The 22,281-nt window shown below is 41.5% G+C and overlaps 2 protein-coding genes across 2 annotated transcripts; both read left to right on the forward strand.

The window, feature by feature from the left end:
* Positions 1 to 1,187: 1,187 nt before the first annotated feature.
* TMEM30A (transmembrane protein 30A) lies at positions 1,188 to 12,849 on the forward strand. Its single transcript, XM_066179674.1, has 7 exons — positions 1,188 to 1,465; positions 6,773 to 6,889; positions 7,488 to 7,595; positions 7,859 to 7,946; positions 8,415 to 8,558; positions 10,233 to 10,442; positions 11,349 to 12,849. Exons 1-7 carry the CDS (start codon positions 1,196 to 1,198, stop codon positions 11,540 to 11,542), a joined length of 1,131 nt encoding a protein of 376 aa, XP_066035771.1. The 5' UTR covers positions 1,188 to 1,195; the 3' UTR covers positions 11,543 to 12,849.
* A 4,237-nt stretch (positions 12,850 to 17,086) lies between these two features.
* On the forward strand, positions 17,087 to 20,918 carry COX7A2 (cytochrome c oxidase subunit 7A2). Its single transcript, XM_066179675.1, has 4 exons — positions 17,087 to 17,179; positions 18,277 to 18,366; positions 19,786 to 19,870; positions 20,704 to 20,918. The coding sequence occupies exons 1-4, from the start codon at positions 17,162 to 17,164 to the stop codon at positions 20,760 to 20,762; spliced, it is 252 nt and encodes an 83-aa protein (XP_066035772.1). The 5' UTR covers positions 17,087 to 17,161; the 3' UTR covers positions 20,763 to 20,918.
* The last annotated feature ends 1,363 nt before the right edge of the window (positions 20,919 to 22,281 follow it).

The following is a 22,281-nucleotide window of genomic DNA, read 5'->3' on the forward strand; positions in this document are numbered from 1 at the left end:
AGAGCAAGAGGCACCAGGCAAAAACTGATACACAGGAAGTTCCACCTGAATATGCGGATGAGCTTCTTTAGTGTGTAGGTGACTGAGCACTAGAACAGATTTCTCAGGTTGTAGAGTCTCCCTGACTGGAGATATTCAAAAACCGTCTGGACACTTTCCTGTGCCATGTGCTCTGGGATGACCCTGAGCAGGGGGATTGGACCAGATGACCAGCTGTGGTTCCTTCCAGCCCTATCCACTCAGTGATTCTGTATTCACTGCACTGATTCACTTACACCTCCTGACAGCAGAGCAGGAGTACAGAGCAGAACAGCTCCCAGAAGTGGTGGTCAGCACACGTGGCTCCATTAAGAGAAGCTCTCAGAACTCTTATGCATTATTACTTCTCTACAGTGGCACTGATCCCATTTATGAGTGTAGGAAGCCAAAGCTGACTTCTCAGTTTTTAACCCAATGGACGCTGCCTTGGGTCAACAGCGCTCCTCATGCCAAGAGGGAGGATGAAGGGCAGGGGGACCCTCCTGGAGCACTGAGCAGGGATGGCAAGGCTGTGGGCCTGGGTCTTACCCCAGCCTTGGGAGCAAGGTGGCAAGACCCCTGCCCTAAGTGCACCGGAGCAGAGCCTGCCTGGCCATTGCACAGAACATGTCCTGTGAGGAGCAGCTGAGGAAGCCGGGGGTGTTTGGCCTGAAGGAGACTTTGAGGGGGGGACGTCATTCCCTCTACAACTCTCTGAGAAAAGGCTGGGGTGAGGTGGGGAGTGGTCTGTTCTGCCGTGCCTGCAGTGAGGACAACAGGAAATGGCCTTAGCTGAGACAGGGGAGATTCAAGTTAGATATTAGAAAAAATATATTCACAGTTAGGGTGGTCAGGCATAGGAATAGGTTGCCCAGGAAGGTGACAAGAGTCACCATCCCTGGAGGTGTTCAAGACGCGACGGAATCTGGCACTGTGTGGCGTGGTTTAGTGGTCATAGTGGCAGTGCTGGGTGAATGATCTGACTGGAGAATCTTGCGGGTCTCTTCCAATCTTGACGATTCCATGACTCCGCGACGGACTCCATGACATAGGCAGGCGCACGGCCGTGGCACGTCACCACCCGCGCGCCCGCCGTGCGCCCTCCCGCAGCGGCCGCGGCCCAGTGCGCAGGCGCGGTGCCCCCGGTCACGTGCGGCGCGGCGGCGGCGGCGGCGCCATGGCGGTGAACTACAGCGCCAAGGAGGAGGCGGACGGGCACCCCTCGGGCGGCGTCGGGGTGCCGGGCGGCGGCGCGGTGGGCGGCGGCGGGGGCGCCGTGAAGACCCGCAAGCCCGACAACACCGCGTTCAAGCAGCAGCGCCTGCCGGCTTGGCAGCCCATCCTGACAGCGGGCACGGTGCTGCCGGCCTTCTTCATCATCGGCCTCATCTTCATCCCCATCGGCATCGGCATCTTCGTCACCTCCAACAACATCCGCGAGTACGAGGTGCGCGGGGCGGGGTGCCCGGGCCGGGGCTGTGGGAGCGCCCGGGGCCCGCTCGGGGAGGCCGGGCAGGGCGGGCGGGATCGCCGCCCGGGGCTCTGGGGACGTGCGGTCCCCTCCGCCTGCCCGGCGAGAGCTCTCTGCCGAGCGGACACCGCGCCCGGGCGGCTCCCATCCGGCCCAGCAAAGCGTCCATTAATTAATTACCCTGGGCAGACACCGAGCTGACAGTCATCTCGGCGTAAGGCTGTAGGCCTCCTGTGAGTTCTGTCAGTGCTCCCGAGGGAACTTCCAGGGAAGTTACTGCCAGCGTTTAATCGGCGCAGCCCAGTGCGCGTTTTTTTCCTCAGCAGTACAGTAACTGTGGACATTATTCGTGGGATAGCCTGTGACAGTCCATTATTTATCTTCAAACGTTCCAGAGTAATTGTATTTTCAGGAAAAAGCTCTGTGGTGAGTGTATTGCTGTAATTCTCACCTGCGCCGATGATATAATGTTGCGGGTGCTGTATGGGAGAGTAGGGTGTCCAGAGTAAACTTGGAAACAACGATCGAAGAGTGTGGCTTTTTCTAATTAACACTTAAAAAACTCGAGTAATTTACATCTGATAATCAGCCGTGCTACTGCTGTGAAAAGTTGCTGAGCGTTAGCTGACAACTGAACTGTATTTCACAGATGGATCCATTTGATAACAGAACCAGTTTGTGTTGTAAGGAAGCCTTGAGAAGCAATTGACAGCTGTTATTAGTTTTGGTGAGCTAATATGACTGAGATTGGTTGTAGGGAAGGTGGTGTGTGGTTGATTGTTGTGTTGTTTTATTGGAGAATATGAATTTTTGTGGATCAAATCACTCCAGTTACTGGACTAAGCTGTCACTTTCAAATAGGTAGTGTTTGAGACAGTAGCTTGGCTGGTGGCAGTAAGTTGTCAGTGAAGCCCAGTTAGGTGAAGAGATAATGAAGTAGGGAATGAATGGTATTTCTATATTTCTCTTAAAATTCATATAAGGTTTTAACGAAACCAATTTTATACCTTTTATGTTAAGATCTGCAGTTACAGTCAAGGAGGAAAGCAGAAGGGAAAACCCCAAAAGCTGAAGTGTATTTTACAGCATCCTAATTTGTATGTAAGCATATTTTTTAGAAAACAGTTGCTTCTTGAATCAAGTGTCGGGGTTGTGCTGAACATCTGAAAATTGGCACAAGTGCTTCAGAGAACATGGCCAACTTGTCACGGGCACATAGATTTTTAAATTGTCATGTTGTAGCATTTTTGAGGTAAACACAATTGCACGTTTTCAACACCCCATGGAGCGAAGTAAAAAGATATCCTTGCTAACTCTTAATTTTTGTTGAGAGCTGCATTTAAAATAGCCATTTTTATAGTAAAGCAGTACAAAGTTTTAGATCATTGTAATTGGACAAATATATCCTTTTTCCGTTATGACTGAATCAGCATTGATCTGTGGGAACAAGAAATGCATCAGTTTCATGAGTCCGAAAATGTACCCCACTTCTTGTGCCGGTATTGCTGCTGTGTGCATGTACAGGATTTTTATATACTGTTGCTTAAGCAGCTCAGTTAGGAACTCCTGGTAAGTTCCAGTAGAACCCAAAACCCAGTTGTTCCCCCCTAACATTTGGCCCAAAACTCATAGGTGAGATGGGAGCACACCCTGTGCTCCCCTACACAGTCAGGTTGTGTATATACAGCAGCAGTAACCATTTGTAATGGAGACCAATCCTCTCTAATTTCAAGATACTCAAGACTGGAAAGAGTTTAATTTGTTTGTTTTGCTGTATGGATTTACTCTTTCACTTTTTGAAATTCTCAAAAATCCGGTTGTTAGGCTTCTGTGAGGATGAGAGGGCCTTTGGGAGGTGAAACTTGTGTTCTGTTGCCTGGTCCTCATATGTGTTTTATGAAGTGCTTATTCAGTGACATTCTGCAGATAAGATTATCCTCCTTAAGGCATCTGAATTTCAAAAAAAGCAAGTTTAAATTAAAAAAAAGGCTTTATAGTTGCTGCTGCAAAACACAGATAAAGCTTTTTACCAATTAGGGCCAACATCTGGGCTCTAAACCACTGAGGCATGCAGTTTAAGATGCTGCTGTCACATATATGCTTAGATATCATATGTCCCTGCTTAGAATGCTGGCTTTTGTTATAACCTCCAAAAGTTATTCACAAACACCTGTAAGTTTAGCTGTGGGAGACAAGACATCCAGAAGTAGCTACATGCAGTGACTAAGCTTTTTTAGAAATGTAATCGGGGGAGGAAGCACAGGTGGTTATTTACACCTACCTCCTAGGCAATAACATAGCTCCTACATGTGTGTGGATGTGCCTGTAAACTTAAGTGTATTGGAATTGAATGAGATGTATAATTTGTGACCTTGAAATACGTATTTAGTTTCAAGTCACTCCTTCCTGAAACAAGGTATGGGAGCCATTATTATTTCTGTGGACTGCGCTGTTCTACAGGTGCAAGGACTGAGCAGAAAAATGTACCTCTTCCATTGATTTCCTTTATGAGATGTCTTGAATTCAAATGTGGAAGATTTCCAACAGTTTAAGTACTAGAATTATTGGGTTTTTGTTGTCTCTAGCATTTTTTCATTGTTTCAAAACGGTATGATCAGTCATTTATCTTGGGTCTGTCTTGAAAGTAGTTAATTTGGGTGGAAAATTAATCAGCTGTGTAAATGTTTCTTTGCCTGTTACTGTATTTCCTGGAGGTGTGGGTTTTTTTGGTATTTTGGTTTTTTTTAATATATACAGAGTGAATAAGAAGCGTTGGCAGAGCATATTAATATTATAAAATGTGAGGAATATACAAAGTATTAAATGTGTAAGAAAGAGATCTTTGTGCTGTGATTGCTGCTGTGAAATGCATAATGGTAGATAAAAAGCTAGATTGACTTAAGGCATGGCTAGGAATGGAGAACTGAAAGTAAGTACATTACTGTTACCTACATCTTCAGCCTTGTGTGCAGTTCCTGTAGTCCCATGTCAATAATTATACGAAAATTAATAAAACCTACAGAGAGGAACAGCAAAGAGGACCGGATTTATGGATTCCCTTTTATATAAGAAATGGCCAAGCAGAGTAGCATAAATATGTGACAAAGTATGAAGTCTGCAAAATCACAAATAGTTTGGAGAATATGTGTATGCAGTAGTTATGGTATTTCTATGGGTGTGTGTCGGCTGACAGACATCAACAGCCTGAACGGCCACTGGTGTGGATTAACTTGGGTATATCCAGTGTCTTTAAATCTTTAAAAGTTTAAAGTTTTTTGGTCGGGCTTACTGTGTCAGGCCATCAGATGTCTGCTGATCCTGGGGGACAGAACAGTGGGGTCAGGCAGATTCTTGCTGTGGACTCCACAGTCAGTCCTTAGCTCTTACAGTCAAAGTGTTACGTTGTGAAGAGTTGAAGATGAATGCCTCCATCCTTTTAAATAAGCTTTCTCTTGAATGTAATCTGTAAATATGGATGCAGGAAAAAACACTTGTGTTGGCAGTTACTGTACAGGAAAGCTCTTTGATACCATGCAAGCCGATAACAGTGCATCAGAGCATGTCCTACTTCAATATACATCAATTTCATGCTCCACAGAATTTAGTCAATTACATGTTTGAAAGTGAAGCCTTTAGGACTTTTGCAACCTTAATCTTTAGTGTGCGCTCTTGATCTAAAACTTCTCATACTGGCAGGTCCTTTCTAAAGGAAATGCTTGCTTCAGCTTTAGCAGAACCCACCCCGGAGTTAGCCTTCAACAAATGAGCTGCATTGTTCATTGAGAGCAGCAGTGGGGTCTGTGGCTGTAGCTAAACAGCTTGGCGTGGCTGCTGCAGCAGTGCTGTTTCTAGATCAGCATAAACTTAATATCTTGTTCAGCTGAGGAACAAAGATTGTGATCCTCTCTCAGTCTCCCTCTCTCTCAGCCAGCTAATAGCTTCTGAAGCTGTCTAGTTTCAGCTAGGCTCATTAGCCTGTAGACTTTGTCAGAAATCTGGCAGCAGAGCAAATGCCAATCAGTGAGTGTTTGCTGATGGAACTGGTTGCAGCTTAATAGATACTTGAGAAATCACAGGAGAAAAATAGTTACTTGAGAAATCACAGAGACCCTGAAGAAGATGCAGAGGAAAATAGGCCTCAGTTCTTTCCTGAACACACACTGTGTGTTTATTTTAGCTAACCTTAATATGGGTATTAGGACCCATCATAAATCACTAATTCTCGGTTATGCTTTTTACTACAGATATAAATCAGGAAAAACCACTTGCAGCAGCCTTTCATATAACTGTGTAAATGTACTGAAATGCTACTGCTGCTAAACGTTTTGGGTTTTTTTTTTGTTTTTTTGGTTTTTTTTTTCCCAATAAGTATAAGGTATATATTTCACCAGTCTAAGTCAATTCTAAAATAGGTAATTCATAAGTTTGGAAATACATCTTTTATAGACAGATGGAAGTTTTCTTCTGCCACACTTGATGCACCTGCTTGTGAGAAATATCTACTGTGGTCAAGCCACTTGAGTTGGCTTGGACTGTAGGGTGAGCTTGTGGTTGCTGAGGCTGAATGCACAGATTTTACAAAATGGCTTTTTCTGGGCTACACTATTCAAAACAGATAATATTGTATAAGACAGATTAATACTGATCATCCTTCTTGTCCATATACTGGTTATTTTACCAGTCCAGACAAAACATTATTGGTGTATTAACCTTTCCTGTTTTAGGACAATTTGAGCATTAAGTGATTTTTAAATTTTTTTTTCAATCTTCTAATTAGGTGGCTGAAATGGTCAACAAAGCAAGTTTTAAATGCAAATCTTGTTGTTGTTTTTTTTTTTAATACCTAGACTTTTAAAAGCTTAATCTCTCTGGAAAGCATGTGAAAGCTGAGATCTGCTTGTCATAGTGTATGTGTTTGGAAACATGATGCTGTCTGGAGTGTCTGTGGTTTTGATGTGTTTTTTTGGTTGGTTGGTTTGTTGTGGGGTTGAGGATGTGGAGGGGCTTGTTGATTTGGTTTGGTTTTGCTGTGGGAGTAATTTCACCTCAGTGTTAAATTTGTTTGCATCTGAAATCAGGCATATGGTCAGAATCAAAAACTGATTTACAGAATCATAGAATGGTTACTGTTGGAAGAGACTTCTTGAGATTGTCAGATTGGCTTGAATGTGCTCTTGATGTTGAGATATGATTGCAGAATAAATGCCACAGCAACTCTTTGGCTTAATAATATTTTTTCTTAACTCTCTCATTGTAAATTAGTGACTGTTTTCCATGTTACAGATTGACTACACAGGAACAGAACCTTCTAGTCCCTGCAACAAATGCTTAAATGTGTCCTGGGACAGCACACCCCCTTGTACATGCACCATCAATTTCACGCTGGAACATTCATTTGAGGTATGCTGCCCTGTATGCAGGATGAAGTCAGAACGGTTTATATGATCTATTTCATATTGGAAATGAAAGTTTTGTCACTTATGTATTTTTTTCCTACTTTAGAGAATTATTTTTAGTTTTCCTTTGATCTGATTTTTGTGTCCCCTTTTTCATTAGCAGGGATGAGATATTTCTTAATGACTCTTTTTTATCTGGAAATGTGCAACATTAAGCGGAATGCTTGTGGTTTACGCATTCAGAGTTACCTATGTGTCACATAGCTGGAGAGTAGATCAGCTGTTCCTGCATGATCTACAAAATCTCAGTTCAACAGGAATTGGAGATACCAGATAAGTGCTTTCTGGCAGACTGGGGGCAAATGAGGCTTATGGGTTCCACATTGGTCAAGACAGGTGTTGGGGATTAGTGCTGGTGAATATCATTCTGATAGTTGGTGGCATGTTTATATTGTTTGACTTCAGCCTTGTTAGGATAGTACTTTTATGTACTCAGTGTGAAGAAAGGTTCTTACTTTATGAATGTTGCTGTAAACAGAGTTTAAGAACTTAAAATGGCAGGTTTGTGTGAATGAAAATCTCTCCCTTTTTGCTTCATGTAGAGCAATGTATTCATGTATTACGGACTTTCCAACTTCTATCAAAACCACCGTCGTTACGTGAAGTCTCGAGATGACAGCCAGCTAAATGGAGACAACAGTTCACTACTTGTAGGTATTCACACTTGGATGTGAATGAGCAACTAATTTCTGCCTATTGGATAAATCACCACATAGAGTATTTATTAATTGATAAAGAGGTACTAGAATTTTTGCATAACAAAAGACAACCATAAGGAATTGATATTTTCTGAATTTATTACTGAAAAAAACTATTAAGTATTATAAAATTTCATGTTGATCATGTAGTAAAAACCAGGTTAGTTGTATAAACTAGCACAGACTCATTTGCCTTTTTTCTTTCTGACTATCAGAATCCAAGTAAGGAATGTGAGCCTTACCGCACAAATGAGGACAAACCCATTGCTCCTTGTGGAGCTATTGCCAACAGTATGTTTAATGGTATGGTAACAATTTTAAGTTATCATTTATATGGGTCTGTGATCTAGTGTATGTTTTCTGTTGCACATTATTCTGAATAAAGATACCATGGGCTTTTCTGTTTTGAATTCTGTTTTGAATTTTCATTGTTCAGATTAAAATAAATGTCTTGTACTGCTTGTACTTGTTTCAAAATTGCTAGGAGAATTGATTAAATCTCATAGCACACAAAGGATGGAAATACCTGTTGTCAGAATCTGCTACTACTTTGATGTAGAAACATAGATATCATATATGGATAATAAGCTGCTATCTCATATACACTGATTCTTACAGAACAGCTTGTGATTGTATCAGGCAGTTTGTAAATGCCTTGCCCAGTTATTTTTGTTTTGTTTTCTCCTGGAGGTTATTGTTTCAGTGCTTATCAAGACCATCTGTCTAATGAAATTTTCTGCAGCTGGTCTTCTAATTTGATTTTGTCTTTAGATACACTGAAATTATACCGCATTGATAACGACACAAGGACTCCGATTACTTTGATCAAAAAAGGCATTGCGTGGTGGACAGATAAAAACGTAAAGTTCAGGAATCCTACAGGAGATGGAAACAACTTAACTGCGCTTTTCCAAGGTAAAAAAAGAAAAAAGAGAAGTTTTAAGAATGGCAAAACGCTTCAAACACCTTTTGATTTCAGTTTTGATTTCAAATACATTTTGATTTCAGAGTTTTGCCTCACTGACATTTTACTGAATGTGCTAAATAATATCTGAAGAAATCCAAGCTGAGGACTACTCTGCTATTTGAAAGGTTGTCTTTAAGTAATAAAAGCTTCAAGTTTCTGGTGCAAGTGTTTGGTTTCTACCTTTACTGTATTCATTAATTTGATATTTCTTAATTTCTGATTTTTTTTGTACCCTGAATACTAAAAAGTGTGTAATGTATTCTACTGGGGTTTAACCCCACTTGGCTGCCAAGCATCACACAGTGTCTCACTAACCATGCCCTTGCTCAGTGGAAGGAAGAATTGGAAGGCTGAAAGTGAGAAGGCACATAGGTTGAGATAAAGACTCTTTAGTTATTAAAAAGAAACAACCAAACCCAAAACACACCAAGGAGAGAGGAAAATAAAACCCAGGAAAAACAAGTAATGCAAAAGAAAAGAATTGTTCACCACCATCCAAGTCCCTGAGCCAAAGTAGGCCCTGCCTACCTCTGCCTGCCCTTTTCTATCTTACGGGATATCTCTTTGGTCTGCTGGAATCAGGTATCCCATCTGTGTCCCCTCCCAATCTCTCCTGGACCCCCTGTCTCCTCACAGGTGGGGTGAGGTGAGGAGCAGAGGAGGCCTTGATGATGGCAAACACTGTTTAGCAATAGCAGAAACATCACTCTTTATCAACACTGTGTCCAGCACAAATCCAAAACATTGTCCCATACCAGCCACTGTAAAGAGATTTAATTTTATTCCAGTCAAGACCAGTACAAGTTCTATTGTGTTTGGATTTAACTTACAAAGATATCGTGCAGTTGTTGAATGAAACTCTTCATATGGAGTTTTCATTGAAATGTTTCTATGGCTAGGTTGTGCTGTTCTCTAAAAAAACGGATTCTTTTTTTTTGTTATTAGAAGTGACTGATGTGTCTCATTTTTTTAGGTTAGATACAGTTTGGACAATAAAGGTTTCCTTTGGCTAATATGTCTGAAGAGTCTTTTTAGGGCTCTAAGAGCATGTGTGTTTATGCAAGTTCTATAATAACTTCAGGCTTAACCTGATGTGGGTTTCTTGCTTAGTCATAGCCAAATTACGTGTTAGCAATGTGATACCATCTACCCTTGGAAAAGCAGATACCTTACCCTAATACAACGTGGAATTGTATTTCCAATAACACTAGCAAAAGCATTTGGACATAATCTGAAATCATGTTTACAGCATTACTTGCTCATGTTTCAGGAAATGGTTCTCAAATTCTACCAAGTGAGCAGAGGACCTAGCATCATAATGGAGAATTACCCACCAAGCAGTGCTTTGAGACGTGACTTCCTACCCACATGAATTGTTTAAACAAGTGGACAGTGCTGTTACGAATTATGTTATTTATTTATAGAATTCAAACTATTTAAACTGCAAAATAAAAAATGCTTAAACAGCCCAGTGTGTTGCAATAGTAGTGAGTCAGCCTGTCCGTACTGTTTAGAAGTTAGTGTGGGGTTTTTTTGTGATACTAGAATGGATTTTGATGAGCCAGTGTGCCACTCACTCAGTCCTGTATTTGAAATACTTTATTATTTTTGTTTAATCTTAGGCACAACAAAACCTGTTAACTGGCCCAAGCCAGTGTATATGCTGGACCCAGCAGAGCCTGACAACAACGGCTTTATCAACGAGGACTTCATCGTGTGGATGCGCACGGCGGCTCTGCCAACGTTCCGCAAGCTCTATCGCCTCATCGAAAGGAAGAATAACTTACAGCCTACCTTACAGGCTGGAAAATATTCCTTGGATATTGCATACAGTATCCTTTGAAAGCAGGCTTTGGCTGGATTACACAAGCATATATTTGCAAGTTATCAGATTGAACTAGCCTTTCTTCTTGCCATCTCTAAAAAAAGATGGTATTGAGCTGTGGTTGAACACTGGCACTGAGAGCTAGATAGACTGTTACTCCTGTTTAAACTGTTCATCTTTTACTCCTGTGCTGGTTATATAGCATTAATAGCTTCAGAGAGACAGGGAAATCAGATTGGTTGGGTGTTGTGAAAGAATTGAGAAAAGCGTAGGAAAAAAAGAACAGAAGGAGCTGGTAGCCAAGGAATTTAAGAACTGTTAACTTCAAGGTGATTTGACATTATGTAATGACAGGCAGACTGACTCTGAAGGTCACAAAAGACAAAGTTGTGGATCAGGTGAAGGTTGGTCATTCTTCTTTGGGGAGACTAAATATTAGGTAGAAATGCAGGGGACTAGAGAAGGAGTGTTGTAGTTACTGAATTCTTGAAATTCGAAAGCACTTAATGATACTTTTTAGATAGCTGCAGCAGTGTTTTCCTTTGCTGTAAAGCTGTGGGGAGTGCATGTAAAACTGAATGAATGTAGAGAAAAATTTCGTAGTTAAGTAGACACAAGGGCTAAAATTTATTTCCCTCACTTTATTGAAGCTATTTTAATAAACCCACAAAGTCATGTATTTTACTCTTCTTCAGGGTTAGTGTCTCCTAATGTGGCTTTTGTTTTGAAGTAGCTGACAATGCCCAGATTAGTTTTAGCCAAAAAGAACAGCTGAATGTTTCATATTTGCAATTCCAATTCCAAAAGCAGCAGTTAGTATTTGGAACCTAAGTGAAATAACCCAAAATTTTCATTTGCCCACTTCCAAGCTGGGTTTGGAATCTTGCTTCTTGTTTTCCTAAATGTTTTTCAGATTATCCTGTACACAGTTTTGATGGACGAAAAAGGATGATCCTGAGCACCATCTCGTGGATGGGAGGCAAAAATCCCTTCCTGGGAATTGCTTACATCACTGTTGGGTCCATATGCTTCTTCTTAGGAGTGGTATTGCTGTTCATTCATCACAAATACGGCAATCGAAACACCAGTGCAGACATTCCCAATTAATCTTGCATCCTGAAAGTAAATGTACTGCATGTGCATCAAGGCCAGTTCAGAATGGACCCAGTTTTTGAAAGACGAATCTCTGCTTCTGTCATTTCTGAGATTGGGTGCATAATTTTTACCTAAAGCTCCCCTTGCCCATAATGTGGATTAACTCTTGAAAATGACGGGTATACAATTAGCTGTATTGATTGTATCTCTGCCTACGTCAGAAACAATTTTTCTGATGTTTGCCTCTAACTGGGCAGGCCACATGATGCATATAGCTCCTGTTCCCTTGATGCATCTGCTGCTTGTTCACTTGCTATGTAATGTCTGTATGATTCAGTACATTTAGATTGTGTGGAGAAAGATGCTTATAAAATACTGTACATTGTTGACTTTCCAGAATTCAGGTGTCAGTTCTGTCAGAAGAAGTCAAGTCTTAAATGTTTTCTTCGATTTACTGTCTTGTGTGCATGGGCTCCTACATTTCTTTCTGAGATTTTAATATATTTATACAAGTTGTTAAATATTTTTTCTGTGTCCTTCCCACCTCTGTTATATTAAATCCTTTAAGTGCTCTGTAAACTTCAGCACTCTGGATTCTTTGTATATTTACAATATATGTGCCTGGCCAGTAAATGAGCATCCTGTGAAAATACCAGAAAACCTATTTTTTAATTACATGCATGAGACCCTTTAAAAGATTGTTCTCAATTGGGACATGCTTGTTGCAGGTATAATCTTTTTCTAATTTTCTTTGCTTTAAGTCATATCCAATACTAGTTCACTTTTTGCTGGTTTTGCTTCTAATGAGCAGCACCAAGCATTCATCAAGAAGAACTTAAAAAGGTTTTTTCCATTCATTCATGGGGGTGAATTCCTTTTACTTGAGGAGGTTCCTAACTTTTTAAAAGCATATGTATTCTGAACAGGCTTTGTTTTAAGGGAATTGTTTACTTGTTGCTTATTTGGAGTGAACACCACATTAATTTTTTTGCGGTGTTAAGGAAGTAAACTATAGAAGTTCAGAAGTTGAGATGGCAGTGACATCTTTCCCTGAAATGCAGGTTTAGCTTGCTGTGAAACATAATTTAAATATTGCAGTTAGATGCAATGTGCAGGCTAGTGTCTTAAATTACAGAAGGATTCACCTTTAGGTTAATTAAAAGTTGACTGCAACTTGTAAAATACTACTTTTTGGTGACTTTTTTTTTAGATGCTGCACAGAAACTGTAATGTATATGGTGGAGATCACTTTATATGCAACTAGCTTGATAAAGTATGGAGTATATTAAAAGAGACCTAATAAATTCTGCAAACCATTTTAGTAAGAGATTTCGTTTTGTTCTTGAACATACATTTATTTTTATCTGGATGAAAAGACATTATTAAGTGTAAATGCAGTTTTAAATGAGTTGTATTTCTGGGATTGCATACTTATTACGAAAATGCAGAGTCCAATAGCTTAATCTACAGGCAGCTTTAAACAAAACTATTAATTTATCACATAATCACATGACTGGTTGTACATAGTTACTTGTGTAGCCTACGAGTTTAAATGTGTAAGTCTGGGTAAACTGTGGAATGAGACAGCATTTCCAGTGTGCTAGCTCGCTGTAACTCCATATAATAATTTATTTGCATAGTACAGCCTGGCAGAACATGGCTTTCAAATAGTACCTTTTTTTTATTTACACTGTTGTATTCGTGTTGCTGGAGTTACAGAATAAGGGTAATTACCCTTGAAAACTTGTAGAACGTGTTAAACTGGCTTTCAGCTGTAGAGTCGCTGCTAGTCCAAGATAGAGTAAATGAGCAAAGGGATGTCTCATAATTACTGGTTATTAAAATATTTCAATTTTTAAACTTTGTGTTTGTCACTTGAAATGCAAGTGTATTCTGCTTCATTCAAAATTCCTATTTTTTTCAAATGGGAAAGATTGCTTTTTGGGCTGTGCTTAAAATTAAAAAAGAAGTATTTTTCTGTCTTCACCTTGTAATATTTTTCAATGCCTTACTTTTTTTTTTACTCATTATAGCTGCCAGTGTATCCTCAATGAAGTGCACTAGGGTGAGAATTGCTGTCTGGTTTTTGTTGCAATTAAGTGGGTTCTCTGAGAGCCTTTAGCAGTAAATTCATGGGACAGTGTGCCCATGGAGTTTAAAATGCTGATAAGAGTTTAAAATATTGGTCAAATTTGTAAACTCTTCCTTCACTCATGCTCATTTGTCTGGATGTCATGTTGATAACAATGGAGGATCCTTGGAATCTTTCAAGGATGAATTACGAATATCAAACCTTGAAGAATGCAAGTCTTGTCTTTTTGTAATAGTAATCTCTGAGGAAGGAAAGGCCATGACAGTGTAAGTAAAGTAATATCTGCAGAAAGAAAAATGGGCATGGCTGGTTGGATTGGATTCACAGGAAATGTTATTGACTGCACCCTTCTCTCACATGCCTTACTTGCAGTGGGAAGAACACTTAGACTGAGCTGAAGAGTGCTCAGTGGAAAAAGGTGACTTAAGGCTAAATCACGTACCTACAGTAAATTAAAAAGAGAAGTTACTGGAATGCAACTGCTGAAGACAAAGAACATTGCATAAACACAGAATAATCCAAACTCCAAAGTTCCTGTGACAAGACAATGGTTTCTGATCTTTACTGATAGTGTGATCTACCCTTGGCATTACATACGTTTGTTTTTTTTTTAGTAACTCAACATAAAACCTCTCCAATATCCCAAAATGTTCCACATATAAAAGGCTTGTCTGTATTGAACAACCTGCCCAAAATGCTCACTTCAAAAGACAAGAAAAAACGGTGAAAATACGTCAATTTTATTCTTGCTTCTTAGCAATGTGGCCAGTTTATGGAAGAGACTGCTTCTGGCAGTATAAAAACAGACTCTGAGGTTTATTTTCAGAAAGCCCAATTGTAAAAAGTTTTGGGATTATTTTTTTGTTTGTTTAGTAGTAGTAGTATTAAATTTTCTTCAGAGCACCAGGAGTTTTTTTAAGTAAAAATTCTCTCCCTTCTAGCTCTCAGAATCTTCGATCACCATATTCCCTTTTGTGCCTACATGTTAAGTCTAATCTTATTTAACAGTTTCATTTAAGACTGAAGACCATTACAAAATGGCCTGATAAGAATTAGCAGGTCCTTACGTAACCTGAGTCTCAAGTAAGAAACTACCTCCCCATAAGCCTCCCATTTTGAACATCTTTATCCTGTGCTTGAAAGGGAAGTAATACTGTCCATTTGAATTATATCAACTGCTGCTACAAAGTCTAAAGTTGGAAGATTCTCTCTCATTTTGTGATAGGGATGAAGTAAAGAGGAAAAAATGTGTAAGTCAATCATTAAGGGAAGCTCAAGAAGATTTTAAAAAAGTATAAATTGAAGTATGTGGAGATCTTTCTCACTGGACCCTGGATAAAAATAAGGTAAAATAAACATTTTGAGCAAGTGGAATACCAGAGTTATGTGCAAATTTAATTGAATTTCTACCTGAGTACTCTGTTCAAATCTTGCAAAATAAAGTGGTGAGATGCATAGTGTTAGAGGTGCAAGAATGTAATCAATAACCTCAATAGTTCTGTTATGAAAATGGGAAGGACTGGACTGTGTTATTCTTGGAAGAAAGGGAAAATTACTGTCTCTAGGATTGCCTACTGAGGCCTAATTTTATGTGTCATCTCTTTAGCAGGATTTATGTACCCGTGTATTACTGGTTGAAGAGGTGGAACCCTTTTTTTGACAAATGCTTTTAAACAGCTAGATTAACGGCCCTGTTTTCTTTCTGGCTTAAACAGACCTGTTCAACGAGTTTTGATGAACAATTTTGTTATACAATGCAATATATGCAAGAGCTGCTCTGTTCAGTTAGGAGGAAGCAGTGTATTTCCAATGAAGCGTCTTCATCCTAAAGCAGCAAGTTGCCATTTCTCATTACTTCAAGTTTTCATTTCTTCACGAATTAGTCAACACTGAAGAGACCAGCTGTGCTTGCTCTGAGAAGTTACTCTGTAGCTTTGATCAGTAGGTAACTCACATACCAATCTTTAAGTGTGGCCTTTCTGTTGTTAAGTGTATTTTTATAGAAAATATCCCTGAAGTTTAGATTCAGGCATACCAGAAAGTAGCCCACACAGCAGAATTTAGGAATAATAATTTCTCTGTGAATTATGATCCTTTTACCAGTATCTCGATTCAACTGAGTGAATGAAAATCAGAATAAAATATTGTATACGCTCCTAAGATTGCAAGAGGAATGAATGGAAATCTGTCTTGCAGTGGTAGTAATGTATTTTTAAGTGCTATTCTGTGATAGCACTTCTTGAATGTTTGAAAACCATTTGTTAAATAATGCATCCAGTTTCCTCCTTTGTTCAAGCACCTATTTGTCCATGACTGTGCTTTCTAAATGATGTTTTTAATATTCTGCACAGCTAAGGCTATAGCTATAAATGCTTCTTCATCATTGCATTTCTAGTTTCTTCCTGGAACAGCTCATCAGACTGCGAAGTGTAATGCTTCGAGATATGATCCTTGTTATTTTCATACTGAATTGAGCACTAATTTGTCGTGTTTCACACACGTTGTTCATCATGAAGTTTGGCACCAGTGCAAAAGTACTGTAATGCCAAAAACTAAGTGCACTTCAACTGCAGCAAACCCAGGAAAGAGCATTCCCGACAGCATTCTAATTCAGCATAAGGTTGAAGCATGAGAAGATGCAATTACGGGGCTAGATCTGCAATGCAGAAAAAACACAGGCTTCTCAGAGTAGTTTCTTGAAGGGTAAATGATTCTTCCTTGAGAATCAAGCAGGTTTGTATTTCATACAGTTCCGGCATTACTTCACTCTGTGTAATTACACATCGTGAAACACGAAGCTGAAGTTGGGGATTTTTTTTTCCCCACACGTAGAGTACTCTCTATCCCCGTTACTAACGGAGCTTGAGGCAGCGGGCAGGTACTACATGGGGTAGTTTGGGTTTTCTGAGCGTAGCGGCTCAACAAAGGATGCCGCATCCACCCGGGGGTGCCAGACCCCCTCGCCCCCAGGGCTCTGCCTCGCTCCGCGTCCTTGCCTGAAGTGGCGGCCCCTGGGCACGTCCAGCGAGCCCATGCGAGCAGGCGCAGCCCAGGGTGCTGCTCTTCCAGGACACGCATCCCGACCTCTGCAGATACTAGACTTTTCAACGAAAGGAGATTTAAAATTCTGTATGTAGGAGCTCGAGGGGACGTTTCACGGATTTCCCAAAGCGCCCTCTGAAGGCGCAGCGAGGCGGCCGGCAACCACAGAATCCCGTAGCAGCAGATTCCCCGCCGGGGCTGTGTGGCGTGAGGAAACAAACGCTCCCGCTGTGCCCCAGCCGCTGCCGGCCTGCGTGTTTTGAAAGGTGACCCGCTCCTCCTCCCCGGCGCTGGGGTCTCAGCCCGGGCTCCCTGGGCTCCGGCCCGGCCCCGCCGCGCTGCCCCGGCCGGGCCGGGCGGACTGGCGGGGGGCGCTGTGGGCTCTGCGGTGGCGCTCCGGGCCGCTCCCTCTGTGGTGTGTCCGCCGTGGGCGGGGGAGCCGCTTCCCCTTCCGCTGCCCTTGTTGCCGGCGGGAGGTGACAAGACCAAGAGCCGCGATGTGGCGGAACGTGCTGGTGAGGCCCGGGGAGAGCGGCCCGCTGCCGCCGGCGGTGTGTGGGGCTCGCTGAGGGTGCCCGCCCGGCTGCGGGACTCGGCCGTGGTGGCCGCTGTCCCTGCCGGGCGCTGCGGAGCGACCTGCGGGGGTCGGGGGAAGGTCTTGGCAGCCCGCTCGCTCGCTCCACATAGTGCTGAGCTTCAGGGACTTGAGAGGATAAAAGGTTGAATCGGGGATCTCGGGTACGCTTAGCTCGTCTCTACGGAGATATATTTTATAGCGTGTTTATTTGGGGTGAGTAAGGAGAGGAGATGCCTTGTCCCGTTCCTTTGACCAGCATCACCTGTATGTTGGCTCGCCCCGTGGCAGCGTTTTTAGCGGTGGTAATTGTGTGGGAACGATGTGTTGTCAATGTTACTTGAAGGAGGCCGAGGCCGCTGGCAGCTTAGACCTACCGCGCTTTGAGCGTTGACATTTTAGAGAAGGCAGATTAAAGAATTGTATATAGGTCATTTATTTCGGTAGGCTGCTCTATATGATTAGTCTGTGAAAACAGATTCCACCTAAGGACACGGCAGGATGACTTAAGCTGTGCGTGTGGCGGGATGGAGGTGCCTCCTTAGCGCTGTGAAGATTGTCTCCTGTGCTGATGGCTCGTAGGTGTACTGCGGCAATGACAGGAGTTCGTTGTCCTCACAAACACGCTTGTCAAAAATATTTTTGTCCCTTTGGCTAGTCAGACTCAGAAAATGGTGCCTAAAACTGAGGTGTAAGGGACAGAGGCCGAGATTTCCCTTGAAAGGGAATTTGAAGGCTGTGCTGCAGATCCATAACTCTGTTCTATCTTACTGAATGCGGTTTTCCTGAGTTTTCCCTTTTCCTTTTCAGGTAGCTAGTCAAGCAGTCCTTTCAGTTTGCTGAAAAATTTACAGAATTCAAAACTAGTGTGTTTTGGTGAAGTTCTGTGTGTGTGTGTTTATTTGTTTGTTTTTAAAGGCCTTTCTTTTTTTTGCTGTCCCACTTCTATCTTGCTTTTCAAAGAAGCAGTTTCTACCCATTGTGGACAGAGCTGTAAAATGTCACTGTCATTAAAACACTGTTTATCTTTTATTTCAGGCTCTTCGCCAGATTTCCCAGAGAACTGTAAGCACTGCTTCACGCAGGCAGTATGTAAATAGAGTTTCTGAGAATCAGAAGCTTTTTCAGGTAATGAGTGAGTTGAATAATGTTAGTAGATTAACAAGGTTTTAGTAGATCATAACTGCATTTATTTTTCTAAAGAACGGGTCAGGCTCTTCTTTACATCTGAAGAGAGCTCTCAAAATCAGTTTTATCACTAGAGCAGTTATTTTCTGCCGAGGTTGAGTATTTTTACGTGCATACTTGACTTGCTGACACTTTAGGGGTTTTTTTACCCCATGAAATGATTTGTACCAGAGTTTCTCATAAGTATTAGGCACGGTACAAAGATAAAGTACTCTGAAATGAATTGATATGGGGGAGTATGTCCAAGAAACAAATAGAGTGAGAAGACAGAAATACAGTGAAAAAGTAAACCTGAAATCTTACATCTCTTTCCATAGCTCATAGATGAGTCCCATAATTTTTAATGAGGATATGGTATTCCCATACTTCTGAGTTACGAAAACTGTAAAGGTCTTAAGTGATTGGATTAATTCCTTGAAAATTATTGACTCTTTAAAAATAATTTCTAAGTTACTCTATTCCTGATTAATAGGGCTACTGAGTGAAGTAGTAAAAGCAGAGAGCACTCAAGAGAGTAATCTCAGCTGTGAGCCACAACCTGCAGCTGTAGCTTCCTCCTGAGGATAAACTGGGCTTCAGCTCCATGAAAGGGAGCAAGTATATTAGAATCCCCACCTAAGTACTTTTAATGTCTTATTGCTTTCCTTTGCCCTGAAAGTGAAAGCCAGTCTTGACTAAGGAGCACAGTATTCATTGTGAGCCTAGGGGAAGGAAATGGGATGGAGGTTGGTGACGGGAGGGGGTCAGAGGTTCTGTTTCTGCTAGCAGAGATTTCTAGGCATATCTCTTCCTCCTATCATTCCTTTCTTGTGGGACAGCAAGTTAAGCTGGGGTAGGTTGCAGGTCGCCAGCACTGGAGGCTGGCTTGAAGTCCAGAACAGCACGATCTTGCTGACAGGGGTAAAGATCATGTGGATCTGGTGCTTAGTAGTTTTATTTTGGGTGTAGCAAAACAATTATCTGTATGCCACCAAGTGACAATACAGACTCCTGCCCCTGTTGCTCCCTGTGGCAGGGATTGAATATACTGGAGATGAATGGGAGGTTTCTAGGGATGGTAATCACATCCCGTGCACCTGAGGGGTCTGGCTGGTGTCAGAAGTGTTCAGGCATCTGCCAGTCACTGCTTTAGGTACGAACTGTGCACATGTTTTATTATACTCCCCTAGTGAGTCATCACCTGATACCAGAGTGAAACCTTTCAGGACAGAGTGGGATCTAAATAAGGTTCAGTGTCTTTTGGGAGTCAGAAAGATAATGTGGGGTAGTAATTCTTCTGCTGGGTAATTGTGGTTATATTAACACAATATTGCAAGAACTGCATATAAATAGTTTGGTTTTGTCACTTGTTTCCATTAGGAGGATAATGGCCTCCCAGTGCATCTCAAAGGTGGGGCAAAAGATTCTCTGTTGTATAGGACCACCACGGGTCTTACGGTGTTTGGTAAGGCTAATACTGAAATATTTATGCTTTGGTACAATTTCCAATGTGCTAATATTATTTTTTTTTGGTACAATCTCCAACAGGCATGGTATTTTCTCTATAAAGTAGTTACACAGTGTCTTCAGTCTGTTCTTTATAACATGCAGAGTTAATGTAGAAAAGAAAAAGAACACATTTGGACATACTGTGTATTCATTTGTGCTTTTTCCAGGTTTAGGTTTTCATATGGCTTTTTCCTAGACTAAGTACTGTGGGCAGATTTCATGCATGATGTTAGAGAAAAAAAGTACTTAATCTATGCTGCAAATGAGTAAAATGTAATGACAGCACATACATTAACCAGTTTTTGCACTAGCCTGACTCTTCTTAGTGATAGATGATACTCAGTGTACTGAATTTTCATGTGCTGTGAAAACTAGCAGAATTATAACCAAGGTTCATAATACTATGTATATTTAACCTTTATGTTGCTTGTTACCTAATTTTGCAATAGCCTCTAACTTAAATGTGTTGATCAAACGGATTTTCAGTTCAGCTACTTTAAGAATCAATAACCATTACTTCATGATTGTGTAGGTTCCACAGACGTGCTTCTCTGCGCTTTTTTCCCCTCTTTATTTTTGTGCAGCCTGTGGAGATGTATTTAAGTGGGTTTTTTTTTCCTCTAAAATATGAATCACCAAAAGAAATCAGGAATTTCTGGCTGTGGAAATGTATTTTGGCTGAATTGCAGCTGTTTATTGTCAGTATTTTTTCTGGAACAAACAAGAAAGCTGACTTGAAAGGAATTCTGTGTGCTAATCTGAAAATATCTTTTTTGTCTCTAAATTCAGGAACAGTGTATGCTCTTTATTATCTGCTTCTCTCTTCAATGCCCAAGAAGCCGAACTGATTCCATTTGAGGATGCCTCAGCAACTAACATCTCTTTGTCCAGTTCCCATTTGACTGTGGTGGCAGCTTATTACAAGCAGCTGGCTTAATGATTGGAATCATACATTAATTGTAACATGTAAACTGCAATCAATAAAGCAGTTTTTACGAGGTGTAGTGGATGTCTGGACTGTATCATCTGTTCATGTGTGTGAACATTTTTGGTTGCCAGGCTGGTGAAGAGGGATTTAAACTAAGGTTGCTGGCAGAGGAGAGCCTGAGTCCATCCCCCTTCTCATCTCAGTTTGATGCCAGTGCCAGCTATAGATGGCCAGAGCCAGGAAAGGGATCACAGGTGAGCAGGAGCACCTGCAGAGCAGCATGAAGGACTCTCAAACACTCCAGCCAGGAGGTCTCTCATCAGGGACACAACAGTTCCCTGTGGGAATGCAGTGTAGGGAATGAACAGGAGCAGTTAGAGACCTGCTCATGTGTGCAGGGCTGTGATCTCAGTGGCATCACAGGAGTGATGGGATGGTGGCTCATGCAACTGGAGTGCTGGGATGGAAGGACTAGCAAGGAAGGTAAGGTGGCTACCCTCTGTGTCAGTGGCCAGCCAGGGTGCATGGAACTCCGCCTGGGCATGGGTGAGGAGTTGACAGGGAGTTTATGGGTCAGGATTAAAGGGAGGGCAGGGGCAAGTGACATTGTGGTGGGGTCTGTTGCTGTCCATTCAACCAGGAAGACTGAGTGGATGAGTCCACAGACAGTCAGGAGTAGCCTCACATTCACCAGCCTTGGGCCTCGTGGGGAGCTTCACTTCAGACCTTTGGAGGGACAACACAGCAGGGCATAAGCATCACTTTTAAGAGCCATGATGGCTCTTAGTAGCTTGATTATTGCAATTACTGGGGACAATCATAATGGAAACACATTGTAGCTGTGCATCCCTAGTTCGGTTTTATATTCCTAATGGAATTTGTGCCTTTTTAACTTTCCTGTCAAGTTTCTACTTGTGGGTTATTATGCCCGAAGTCTGGTATTGACTCATTAAAAAATATGGCTTAAAAAAAACCCCAAACAATTTCATCAAAGTAATCCTTTTGTTTCTCTTCTCAGGGAAACAGTGGAATTTTCAAAATGTGAAAACAAGCTCAAAAATCTAGCCTCCCACTACAGTGCTATTTTAAGCCTCTTGTGGATTAAGTTTGTTTACAATTTTTTGTTGCTATCCTGGAGAACCAGAATATGCTTGTTAGACTTGAGGCAAACTGGAAGAGAAGGATGAGTGTACTCAGAACCCTCTCTAGTAGAAGCAAAAATCTTAAAAAAAGTGAATGGGGGAATACCCCTCAATGTTAGCTTCTCTGCACAGGTGGGTTTGGCCAGCTGCATGACTGAAAGTAAGAAATACCTGGATGGATTTGTTGGAAAAAGGTTTGGGAAGTGGGGATGAACATTGATGCCTACAAAGGAGAAAAACCTCATGGCACAGTCAACTATACTATGAAGAATCTGAAGCAATCAGTCTGCTCTGTGC

The sequence above is a fragment of the Chamaea fasciata genome, unplaced genomic scaffold (assembly GCF_029207755.1).
Source record: "Chamaea fasciata isolate MVZ Bird 193981 ecotype frontalis unplaced genomic scaffold, bChaFas1.0.hap1 SCAF_3, whole genome shotgun sequence".
NCBI lineage: Eukaryota > Metazoa > Chordata > Aves > Passeriformes > Sylviidae > Chamaea > Chamaea fasciata.

Bases quoted from the DNA above. Each gene is read 5' to 3' on its own strand.
- TMEM30A (XM_066179674.1), top strand. From the start codon at position 1,196: ATGGCGGTGAACTACAGCGCCAAGGAGGAGGCGGACGGGCACCCCTCG. The intron at 8,559-10,232 runs GTAAAAAAAGAA...GTTTAATCTTAG, and splicing joins CTTAACTGCGCTTTTCCAAG to GCACAACAAAACCTGTTAAC. The intron at 10,443-11,348 runs GTATCCTTTGAA...AATGTTTTTCAG, and splicing joins TTCCTTGGATATTGCATACA to ATTATCCTGTACACAGTTTT.
- COX7A2 (XM_066179675.1), top strand. The intron at 18,367-19,785 runs GTAATGAGTGAG...TGTTTCCATTAG, and splicing joins AGAATCAGAAGCTTTTTCAG to GAGGATAATGGCCTCCCAGT. The intron at 19,871-20,703 runs GTAAGGCTAATA...CTCTAAATTCAG, and splicing joins CACGGGTCTTACGGTGTTTG to GAACAGTGTATGCTCTTTAT.